The 13,214-nt window shown below is 29.3% G+C and overlaps 1 protein-coding gene across 1 annotated transcript in view; it reads right to left on the bottom strand.

The window, feature by feature from the left end:
* LOC127725869 (transportin-3-like) overlaps positions 1 to 13,214 on the bottom strand; it is a 40,937-nt gene continuing 27,723 nt past the window's right edge. Inside the window, exons 19-27 of the mRNA XM_052233205.1 lie at positions 12,885 to 12,985; positions 12,572 to 12,632; positions 10,436 to 10,576; positions 9,479 to 9,595; positions 8,965 to 9,059; positions 8,417 to 8,573; positions 7,440 to 7,607; positions 6,428 to 6,540; positions 1 to 4,925 (exon numbers count right to left, since the gene is read on the bottom strand). Coding sequence (XP_052089165.1) covers positions 4,865 to 4,925; positions 6,428 to 6,540; positions 7,440 to 7,607; positions 8,417 to 8,573; positions 8,965 to 9,059; positions 9,479 to 9,595; positions 10,436 to 10,576; positions 12,572 to 12,632; positions 12,885 to 12,985 — 1,014 coding nt within the window. The 3' untranslated portion in view covers positions 1 to 4,864. The remainder of the gene's footprint in view (positions 4,926 to 6,427; positions 6,541 to 7,439; positions 7,608 to 8,416; positions 8,574 to 8,964; positions 9,060 to 9,478; positions 9,596 to 10,435; positions 10,577 to 12,571; positions 12,633 to 12,884; positions 12,986 to 13,214) is intronic.

Here is a 13,214-nt window from a genome sequence, read left to right as displayed (position 1 = left end):
TGATGAGTCAAATCCATTTATTTCTTTTTTATCAATCCCCCCATGTAATGCCAATTTGAGACTTTTTTTTTTGTTGTTCATTACAAATCTGAACATTCCAATAAAATAGTGATGTACATATTTACACATGTATAAAAGCAATATATATTACAATTTTGCATATTAATACAATTAAGCACATTCTCAGTGCATTTAACAAAGCATACATACACGTGCAATTCACTCATAACTACACACATTATAAAAATAAAACAGTATTTTATCCAACCATGAGGATTCCTATGCTTTGATGCATTTAAGTCATTATCCATGAAATTCAAGTGAAGTTAATTGTTTTGACTTTTCCAAATTTTTTTTCAACATACTCATGGTGTTTATTTTAAATCATGTTTGTAAACAAGTATTGTTCAGCAACTGCATTATAAATTTTTAATACATTTTATGGAATTCTCATCTTTTTTTAAATAGATTGATTAAGTTATACTCGTGCCAACAACAATTATAGCATTTTCATAATGATACAAAGGATGTTGAAACTTGTTCTGCAAAATGGTTTAGTTGTTCCATATATAATATTTATCATCTGTCATCAAATGTCAATGAAGTGCTTCCTAAGATCAATGATTTTTACCAAGTGTTGGTTCACTGTCGTTTGTAATGATTTTTTTAGTAAATAAAAAAATTAATTTTCTTATTATAGATTTGCTTTTCTTTCAAAATTGGAAAACCCTTCAATATGAAATGTCATTGTAGTTTTAGCAAGTTCAATAAACTTTTGACAACCCTATGATCAGCCTTAAATACTTGACATGCTAAAAAAAATAATCTACTGTATTTAATATATGTTGATTGAAATTTCATCTCAGGTCATTTTCAATAATTAATTCATACACAAAATAATTTTGGAGGTATATCTACTTATTGGTTCAATCTCCTCATTGATACGATTGGGTTTTTTTAATAATCTTTTAACTTGCAATGTTGTATCTGGTTTATAAAATCTTTATTTGTTCTGCTTTAACCAATTAAATATAAATATCAAATTCATAAAGAACCATGAAAAATACAAACGAACACCTTTGTTATAAACTAAATACACATCATTTAATGGATACAAACACATTCATGCTACAACATAGGATGTCATCTAATGACTAAAATTAAATAATTCTAACATGCAACATAAATGTTACCATAAACATGTGAATAGAAAAAAACTGGTGTATTTCTAAAACTGGTGTATTTCTAACAACAAAGCAGTTAATAGCAATGAAAATAACAATTAAATAAATGAACACGTTTGGTTACACATATCGCTTTCATTGACCAATTTTATATTGTACATAGTCATACAGTATATAGCAACATTTAAAATACAAGCACCAATAGTACAATTGTCATTAAGTCTACCTTTGATCTTGTGTAAAACATTTTCTAGAAATTAGGTTCATTCTAAAGTACATTCTAATCAAAGGACAAAGACAAATTAATTTAGAAATGTAAAGTGTTTTCTTATAACTTAATACTTAGTGTTTTTATGAGGTAATTTTCTTTCTTTCAGATTTCTATTTATAACAAAATGTATAAATATTCTATAAAAAACTAAAACAGATAATCAGGGGGAAAAATGGTATCATCGATCTTAATTAGGACTGAAATCCTTAAATTGCTCCTGTTCTTGATGCACAAAATATCAGAAGGGGAGTCATTAAAAGATTTAATTTTAATTAGATTGGACTATATTAAACTGAAATTTAGAATATGTTTTTAACTTTACTCTTTCATTTTATAAAAATCATTTAAATTCTGATGTGAACTTATGACCAAGTGGTGTCATGAAAAGTTCTGTATTATCAAACTAATCATAAGTCTTAAGACAGAGGTCAACTATAAGCAAAATTTTCAAACAATGTGAAGTATGGATCACTATTTTTCATCCCAAGCAAGTCAAGATAAACAAAATTTCTATTGGGTATCCAGACTCACTTTAATATTATTTTTGGATTATTATTTATTTCAAGGTTACCATTTTTTTTTAATGAAAAAACACATTTTAACAAAAAAAAACAATCTTTCATTCATTACTGTAACCTTGATTTCAAGTAATTTTTTGTTTGTAAGATATCTGAAAGCTGAGACATTAAATTACAAAATATGGGATTTTTTGAATTTTTTTAAAACAAATATAAATTCTCAACTCTAATCCTAATACCTCAAGAGTTATCTCCCATATTTTAATTTGTCTGCATATCAACAACCTTTTCTGAAACATGTGAAAAGTAATTACTATGTCAACTCTATAATATATACTTAGTATAACTTATCAATATAATCAAAATCAAATAGTGTTATTGTGACAATATGATTAAATAATTTTATTGTGTTTTATCAATATTATCACATGATTTTATTGTGTTTCGTCAATATGATCACATGACTTTAATGTGTTTCGTCAATTATATCATTATAATCACTATTTTATTTTGATTTGTAAATATATAAACACATTATTTTAATATGTTTGGTCAAATTGCTCATGATTATATTGTGTTTCGTTAATGTTTACAATTTTATTGTGTTTCGTCAATATGATCAAGATTTTATTGAATTTCATCAATATAATCACGATTTTATAATAAGTTTCATCAATATGATCATATAATTTTATTTTGATTTGTCAATATGATCGCATAATATTAATACGTTTCGTCAAAATTATTATGAGTTCATTGTGTTTCATCATTATAATCACGATATTTGTCAATATGACCACTCACTTTAATGTGTTTGGTCTAATTGTTAAGATGATTTTATTGTGTTTCGTCAATATGATCAAGATTTACTGTGTTTCATCATTACAATCATGATTTTATAAAAAGTTTCATCAATATGATCATATAATTTTATTTTGATTCTAAGTTATGCTCACATAATTGTATTGTGTTTAATTGATATTATAACATGATTTTATTGTGTTTCCATTCCAGTCCTTAATCTTACAAAAAATCCAAACAAATTTGGAAAGGTTTTAAATCAATCATCCTTAAAAATTATGACAGCTTAATAAGTAACTGTTGATTAAAATTTCTGCATGCAATAAAATTAATTTAATAAAAATCTGCAATGTCCTATTTTCTATAACACAATAGATATCAACAGTACATACTGATAGCTATCTCAACCTCTGGTTTTGAAATTATTACACTGATTCTGTAAAACATGGTTTATCCTTTTCAAAACTATGCATAATGACAATAACAATAAACAGGAACTGTGATTCTGTGCAATTCTACTGCATTATATGACATACTGTCAATTAGATGTTGAATATTCATTAATATTTTCTGTCAATTAGATGTTGAATATTCATTAATATTTTCTTTCAACTAGACGTTGAATATTCATTAATATTTCAAAATGTTGGTATACAATGTTAATAAATAGGTGCTTTACACACATGACACATGAGATGAAGATATGTTGTTAAATCCTATTGAATAATTTGAAGAAAGATAAATATTGCTTCAAGCTCTTATGTACACCCAATATAACCTATTGATCAATTTTAAGAAAGATAAATATTGCTTCAAGCTCTTATGTACACGCAATATAACCTATTGAACAATTTTAAGAAAGATAAATATTGCTTAAAGCACATATGTACAAGCAATATAAGCTTCAGCAACATCATGAAATAGCAAAAAAGAAAACATCTCTCCATACCATTTATGCTATTGAGAATTTTTTAAGATTACCTTTTCCATATAAATAACATTCAAAAGCAAAGGATAATAAAAAATTATCTTAAATGAAATAAAAAATTAGACCTCTTCTTACCACGTTCATAGTATTATCAAATATATGAACTTTCAATTAACCTTAGTATTCACAAAATAACAACTTCTTAGCATCAGTGTAAACAAATCGAATTTAACAAAACAATTATCCAAGACTTTCCCAAGAAAGCAGCAATCCATCAAAAAGGCAATTTTTGGGCCCCTGAACTTTTCACTAGTTAACTTGTTTTTGGATACTCAATCCTTCCCCTTTAAATCAATCAGTTGAGTAATAAAAGAGTATGCAAATATGTAGTGGTATAACTTTTAAATATGCATTAATAAACAATGTCATAACCATATCAATTGTGAAATTCATAACCTTATCCAAGGCAAAGTTTTTTTTTGAAAATAAGCTACAATGTAGCTTCAACATTTAATCAAAGTTGAAAATAACGTGAATTTCATCTTATTTTCAAATAAAAATTAAAGAAAGGCTAAATAACTTGTAATATCTCTTAGAATTAAACAGCACTATACAAGTATGATTAAAAACAGATAACTGATGTCCAATTAACTATTCATGATCTTATAATATTTTGATACATAGTATATCACTAACTATCATTTTACAACCAGTTCATCTAGTTCTGTCATCACAATGAGATTCATACAAAACTTCAAATATGGACTGCACCATGCAACACCAAGAGGTAAGCCACTTGTAGATGCACAAACAGAATTGGAAGCACTTACACAGTTTTACAAGTCAATACTCTCTCAAAATAATGTTTACAATCAAGCTACTTCCTATCTAATTAGAGTCAATATTTTTCCCGAACTGTTCTAACAGAAGCCACTCCAACTGACTCACATAATTTAGATTTTCTACCTTTCAACCGCAAACTAATTGAATGTTATTAAAATCCTGTTAGAATTCTGGACCACTACAGCATCCACTACTGTTGAGCAAGATCCCAACACTACATCAAGTAGAAAATTAGATGGTAAGGCTAAGAAAATGTTCTGTCACAAAGAAGCCTTCATTTGATTGCACATGTAAGAGTTGTTATGAGGTAAAACAGCTATCATCTGTAAAGTCTTGAAAATTCTCTTAAAGCTGTTGAAACTTGTTTATAGTTCTCAGCACTGAAAAAGAAATTGTAGAAACAAACTCTTTTTTTCATAATCATATATTTATTATATTTTTAACTAGTCTGAAATAATAATTGTTTAATGTTATGCATCAAGTTTCAAATGTTCATTTGTTTCTCAAAAGCCTTTGAAAGCCTGATGTACTGAATCAAAATGACTACTTACAAGACATTTTTTTTAAGATTTTAGGTTTACAGTACATTTACCCTGATTGTTGTTGTAAGACTTTAAAGCTACTGTCTTGATAAACAGAGATAATTGTTTTGTTATAAATTAGGCTGTTAGTTTTCTGAATTGAATTGTTTCATATTTTTCGTGTCGAAGCCTTTTATAGCCAACTATACGGTATGGGTTTTTCTCAATGTTGAAGGCCGTACAGTTGCCTTTAATTACTTACATCTACCTCATTTGAACTTGGGTGGATGGTTGTCTCATTAGCAATCATACCACATCTCCTTATTTCTATATTAGTACTTTATTAGGTACCCAGAATTTCCTTTTCTTTTAGTTGATTTTATGAAGACAATATCTTCATTAAAACTTTTTGTTTTGAAAAGTCATAGCCTTTGTCTAATTTTGCACATCTCTTTTAATAGCTAACCATCTATTAAAGCATAACAGGACTTTGAAGGCAACTACAATCAATTGGTTGATTAGAAAAGATAAACAGCTCTATCAAAACAACTTGACAGGCTTATATTTCTCATGTTCTTATAATCTGAACGAATCTTGTACAAATATCTGAGTTTTGAAATAACTGTTTCCCTTTTTTATATGCCCATTTACGGGACGTATGATGGTATACCATTGTCCATCCGTCTGTCCGTCCATCATCATCATGTCGGACAAGAACTCAAAATGCTTGAACCAATATTCATGAAACTTTGGTGAATTGTTTATACCTGTTGATGTAAGCTCCCTTGCGATTTTTATAAATTTAGATATTACATTTCCGAATTATGGGATTTTATTCATAAAAAATTGGGGATATTCCAGCTTTCTGACTATAACTCAAAAATGCTTTAAACAATTTTCTTGAAACTTTGGTGAATTGTTTATATATATTGTCATAAGTTCCCGTTTGATTTTTTAAAATTTCTGATTTTACATTTCTGAGCAATGGGACATTATTCATACAAAAGGGGGGATTTTCCAGTTTTCGGACTATATTTGAATAACTCAAAAATGCTTTGAGCAGTTTTCATGAAACTTTGGTGACTAGTTTTTATATATTAAAATAAGCTCCCTTTAGTTTTTTTTTTTATATATTTCTGATATGAAATTCAGGAGTTATGGAACTTTATCATGTGTTATGGCGCAGCTCCTTATCTTATATGTCTATGGTATGGTATGGTATGTTATAATTATGTTAATAAATGAAATGATGATTTTGTTACAAACTTTAATTTTTGTATTTTTTTCAATAAACTACTTAAATATCATGTATGGATGTGCTGTGCTACTTTTTCTGTTGTAACTCTGTAACCATGACCTACCTAGTGACAGCTTTATGGAAGTCTGTGAGCTGTTTATGTGTGGCTGTCACCACACCTCCTGAACTTTCTGTAGGTAAAGACTTCAAAGTTGTTTCTAACCATCGACAAAATGTCTAAAAATACAATTAAACATGAAATTAATTCAATAATGACTTATTTTATTGCTCTACAATGCCAACATGGTCTTGCAAAGCATTGCATTCAACACACTTAAACACTAGCAATGACTTCATACATATAATTTAAATTCACAAAAGTAATTTATTAGGTATCTGCATTACAACAATCCTCAAATTACTTGACTGAATATTTAGCAATATATTCATGTTTCTTCATTGAAGAAATATTTTTGGGTGAATGAAATCATGTATCCACACTGAAAGAAACTTGATGAAGAAACTATCATACCTGCCACATCCATGAAAAGGAAGAATGGAAGTCTGCCTCCCAAAAATGATCCTCAATTATCAAATTTTCTATAGGCTTGTATGCAGACTTTAGTAAAACAATGTATTCATATATCCAAGAAAATTGGTACCAACGAAAAATAAATGAATTCACAGTCATGACAAACACAACTTTTCCAATTGTTTTTTTGTGATTTTGTTTTATTCTATCACTCGTGAAGTCTTATAGAATCATTTTCAACTTCCACTTGATGATGCAAACTGGGTTTTTCAGTGAAAATACCGCAAAGGATAACAATTGATTTGAAATTACCATAGTTTCACAAGACAGTTTGAACAAGTGACAAAATTGTTTTTTCCAAATATTCCCTGTGGCAAAAAAGGGATCACGGACAATATACCAGTAGATTATACACAGCCAATTATGGTAACAATTATGATGACAGAAGTTTAGGGCTTTAATGCAAATGATCATTAATTACATTATTCTAACAACTGACACTATAGAGTATAGTATATACAATATATTTGTATTTTACTATTACTAACTAATCTTGTTGGTACACTTGGTTCTTGTTAAATGTTTTCAATACATATCAACCTACCGGTCTATCTACTATCATTAGTTCATATAAAACTTCTCCAATATCAGCTGACATAAATGTAGGTAAACAAAACAGACAAGCATTGATTAAGGCATGAACTAACTGTGACCCATGTTCTTGTAATAGTCCTTTCACCAAGTTCTTCCGTACTTCAAAGTCTGGTTTCTCCTAAAAAACATTTGATTCCAAAAACATGGTAAAATTTCTAAATTTTACTTTGATACACTTAAAATCCAATGACATCCAATATTTATTACGTAAAAGGGATTTTACCTTATATCCTTACAAGATTTTCAAACTTTAATTTTAAGTTAGAAAGATTATCATGAAATTTAATTGGACTTTACAGATTTTGTCCATCTTTTGATAAACTATTGTGTGCTAGAGTACATTTTCAAAACAAGTTAACAATTGACTGTTGTATGCTGAAGGTCTGAATGGCAGACATTTCATGCATATTTAGGGATAGAAAACCTTTAAAGCATTTGTATTATAAAATGGTTGGGTCTTCCAAATAATATAAGCATAAATGGCTATATCCATGTTTTGGAATGAGAAACCCCAAAAATCACACAGATAGGTGTACAACTTCATGTCTTGTCCACAAGTTTGGCTGAAATCTGTCGTGCTGTTTTCAAGGAGTTGCAGATTTTAAACAACTAATGTAAGCAGTAATGGCTGAGTCCATGTTTTGGTATGAGAAACATTAAATATCACACTGATAAAAAATTAAGATACCAGGTGCACAGCTTTAACTCTTGTAGAAGAATCTGCAAGTTTGGTTGAATCTGTGAAGCCCTTTTTTAGGAGTTGGGGATGAACAAAGTGCAATGTGGCTGTCACAGATGACAGAAATAATCCTTATGCTGGATGCTCTCAGGCCGCTAGACTCAAGTCAACCAATAAAATGAAAACTGCAATAGATACAAGATTACTATTTATCAGAAATGATTAGCTGGTCTTTTATTGTTAAATACCTCTTTCTTTGTAGCACATGCTAAGAAATCTGTCAGATATTTCATCACTGAAGCATTTGCATCTCTATGATCTAATGGGCAAGCTGCTATAGCACAACATAGGATAGGTTTGGCCATCTGACACTGGAGATAAGGGACTGGAGCCCTCTGCACAAATCTGTAATGGAATAACATTTGTTCACAGAGAGGGGTTTAGAAACAGATTATTATGTATTCTTGATACTTTTAAATATTGACATTATATTGACATATCAATTGTTCTAGATAACAAGAAGATTCCATCTATTTGTACAGGTTAACTATTCAAATTCATTGTTAGGACATGAATTTAAGTTTCCTTTTTTGTTTGGTGAACCAATAATTCTGTAAATTGCTGTAAACAGTTCATTGAAAAATGAAATCCTGGTTGTGTAAGTCTAGATAAACTACTATATGTGAAATAACCTTAAATTCAACTTAAATCACATATAAATTATCATGATTCTCATAATTTCAATAATTTTTTTAATACCATTAAAATCTATGCTTATTTTCTAAAATTAAAATACCTTAAACATAATCTAAATAAATCATCTACAGTATCTGGGTGATTCCGTAAACCATTGTGTTCTTCTAATATTTTAAATGTTGGGACACAGAAAGCCTGAAATAAATTTGTAACACTGTGAATAAAATATGGAGCGTCAATCTTATAACAGTCAATTGGTGTTGGCGTAGCCCCTTTTCTACTGTAAATCACATTTCACAGTAACACAAGCAATCATCAAAATATTTTCGTAAATTTTATTTGTCTTATTTCAAGTTTAACTTGACTACACAGTAAAATATGTGAATTTTGGTTCTTAATTCAAGCAGAATTTATAATTAAATACTTTCTCAGAAGCAATCATCAAAATATTTTTGGTTTATTGATCTGCCTTATTTTATGTTTAACTACTGACTTCACAATAACATCTGTTAATTTTGGTTCTTAATTCAAGTAGAGTTTATAATTAAAAAAAACTTCCTCATCTATCACTTAGTATCACAATCTATGAAAAACAGTCTTCATTGTTTGCTTACCTGTAACATATTCAAAAGACCAGGTTGACATGACTGCTCTTGACCATATTCATCTACCAATATACTACCTAGGTACAGGAAACATGAATGTTGATGGACTTGGTATAATGAAATCATCTGAAATAAAACAGAGATAATTAGTTAATCAAATCAAATACAAAATACTTTTAATTAAGTTGTTATATGAGGGTCGTAATGGGGGTACCTTCATGACGAATAACAGTAAAAATTCTTGCCAAATGACATTAACGGTAATTTTTGGTGCATGACGATAAAATGTACACTTTCTTTTAGAAGATAAAAAAAATCGACTGATTTTGACGAATCATGTTAACTGTTTTTCCAAAAATAGCGGTAACGATAGTTATTTGAGACATCTGATGAATCACGGTAAAATTTTAACCAATTTGACGCTAACGGTATCCGAAAAAGACCATTTGACGCCTGACGGTAAAGGGCATTCCTACCCTCTTATATGTATTTGATTTATTAAAGACATATATATGCAAATGAAGGGCTGAAGAAATCAAAGTTTCTTATATTTCAGTCTTTTGAATATAAATGAAGAGGACAGCCCATTAAGCCACTTAAATATTGTCACGGTAAATTATTGTGTAAAATACAAATATAAAAAAAAAATTCCAATGTAACACCATATAAAATTATTTTCTATAGATTATTAACACAGGTTCAGCCAAAAACTAGATGTATCCTAAGGACATACATGGCCACTCTCACAATAAAAGCTTGAATTATTTTTGGGAGTGGAAATTTGAGAATGAAAGTCTGTATAACTTGTCAAGAAATTTTCAAAGTCAAAAGCCTGTAATTTTGGAACAAATCATCAGAGCGGAACCAAACATAAACATAATATTCTCACTTAACATTTGAAACTTGTATAGTCCTTCTCCCTTTAACAATTGAGCAGTGTAAACTGAATGTTCTAATTTTACATACCTGTGTGACTAGTGGTGTGAGTAATGATGCAGAACTTTTTCCTAAACATCGTATTACAAATCTGATACAGCGACAAGTTCTTTCTACAATTCGTATGTCTGACTGGAACTTAGAACAGGTTTCTGATAATACTGGCCATATCTAAAAAATGAACCAAATATAAAATCAGGAAATGCACAAATTCATAAACTGGCAAAAAAATATTTCATTTTTGTTCAGGATTTCTGAATTGCAAACTTTAAACCTATTTCTTATTTAAATAATTTAATGTTTATAATTTGTATTTCTTTAGAATTTTACAATTTCCAAACTACCTAGATTGAAAACAGTCTAAAAAAAATTTGAACATTATAAGACTATGAACAATCTGCATAATGACCATGCTTTGTGTAAAGGATAACTCATATGTATAGATTCTGTTTTTTTATGAAGTTGCTACAAGGAACCATAAAAAATGTAAAAACTCATCAAGGATATCAGGCTCATAATTTAGTGCACCAGATGTAATGTTCATCTACAGAAGATTCATCAGTGGGTCTCGAATCAAAACTTAAGGAAAAATATGCTTTTATTACTGTAAATTCAGAAATTAATTTATAATTTCAAATCACTGATCACTGGTAAAAATGTGAGATTTAATGAATAAAGTAGTAAAATTTTGTGAAGGAAAATCAGTGCTGAAATTATGAATACAAGTTTTTATTATTGCCAACTTGATACTATCACATTTTTTGCACATTGCAATAATTCATGGATTTATAGTATGTAAGAGACAGCAACAGCACCATCTTAAAAAATTTGTAAAGGTTTCCACAGAACCCTGCGTCTCGACTGCAATTGCTGCTGAAAGTGTAAAAGTGTAATGTTGACTTAAAAGGTGAGTCCATTTATCAGTAAAATATGGAAAAATGAAAAAAAAAATATTTTTAAAATTTTTGTCATTATCAAACTTCTGTACTAATTTCTTCAAATTCCATGCAGGTTTGACAAAGTTATTGTTGACTGAAAAACTTTAACCTCAGACTGAGCCTGAATGTTAATTGTAACAAGAGTGCACATGCTCAAATGTCTCGCCTTCTTTATTGACCATTGATTTTATGTTGATAGTCCTAAATATAAAGCTTTACTACAACTATCACATAAACTTAACATGATCCAAGAAAATGAGGTCAAGGTCAGATAAACCAAACTGGAAATACATGGACACCTTACAATCATTCCATTCACCAAAAGCTTTAAATATAGTTGACCTATTGCACATAGTATCTAAGAAACAAACTTAACCAGGAAAATTTAACATTGATCAATGAACCATGAAATTGAGGTCAAGGTCAGATGAACCCTGCCAGACAGACATGTACACCTTACAGTCATTACATGCTTTAAATACAGTTGAGCTATTGCATATAGTATCTAAGAAACCAACTTAACCAGGAAAACTTAAGATTGACCAATGAACCATGAAAATGAGGTCATGGTCAGATGACAATTGCCAGACAGACATATACACCTTACAATCATTCCATACACCAAATATAGTTGACCTATTGCTTATAGTATTAGAAAAACAGACCAAAAAACAAAACCATGGAAATGAGGTCAAGGACAATGGACATATGACACACGGAAACTTCATAACATAAGGCATCTATATACAAAGTATAAAGGATACAGGTCTTCTACCTTCTGAAATATTAAGCTTTTAAGAAGTTTGTTAACGCCGGATCACTATCCCTATTTCGAGCTTTCTGCAACAGAAGTCACAGGCTCGACAAAAAAAATAAGTCCATTTATCAGTAAAATACAGGAAAATGAAAATAAATATTTTTAAAATTTTACTCTGGATACTGTCTTTTGGTCATAAACAAGCTTCTGTCTAAATTTCATCAAATTCCGTGAAGGTTTGACAAAGTTATTGATGTCTAAAAAAACTTCAACCATAGACTGAAACTAAATGTTGACGCCACTGACGACTGAATCTAGGATCGCTAAGTCTTGCTTTTGCGACATAAATGTTGCAGACTCAAGGCTCGACAAAAATCATCTGATCAATTCATAGTTATTCCCTAATACTGTGCTAAAGTTGTCAGTGAGATTCTCATATAAAGCATATACGAGAAAGATAGAATAACCTACCTGTTGAACAGCAGTCTGACATGGATGGACCTGACCATTGGTTATTACTGGTGTGGTGTGCCTTGAAAAATCAACAAAATTTCCTTTTAATGTTGAGTTTAGATAATTCTGATTAGTGAATATTCAAAATAGAGATATAAATAAAAATATATATACATATATTATTTGTATACAGAATTTAAAATTCAGTTTGCATTATAAGCATGTCAATTCTTTTTTGTAAGTTTCACAAGTACAGGTAATGAAGAGGAAAAAAATACCCATACTTATATTCTTCATTATAGATACAGAGACAATTATTACCTTTACCTACCTAAATATAGCAGATAATCTGTCTAACCATACTGTAGGATCTTCTTTACTACCATGAGGGATGTGGTTTGGTAATTTCTGATCCTCTGCTTTTGTCAAAAGCTGAAACAGATATGTCTAACATTATACAACCATCTTCAATATGATTCATTGCTTTGAGTCAAATAAGATATGTTATGGTAAAAATAATTGACTTTCCATCCTTTCAATTTCAGCTACTGCCTAACATTCAAGTTACCTGTAAATATTTCAGAGAATTAACATTTATCATAATTTCAGACTTCAACATTTTGCTAGGTGTTAATCAGGGCCACAAATAAATCTTGTTCTT

The sequence above is a fragment of the Mytilus californianus genome, unplaced genomic scaffold (genome assembly GCF_021869535.1).
Source record: "Mytilus californianus isolate M0D057914Y unplaced genomic scaffold, xbMytCali1.0.p SCAF_15, whole genome shotgun sequence".
Taxonomy (NCBI): domain Eukaryota; kingdom Metazoa; phylum Mollusca; class Bivalvia; order Mytilida; family Mytilidae; genus Mytilus; species Mytilus californianus.
Note: the sequence above shows the minus strand (reverse complement) of the source record. Positions and strands in the feature narration are given on the sequence as shown.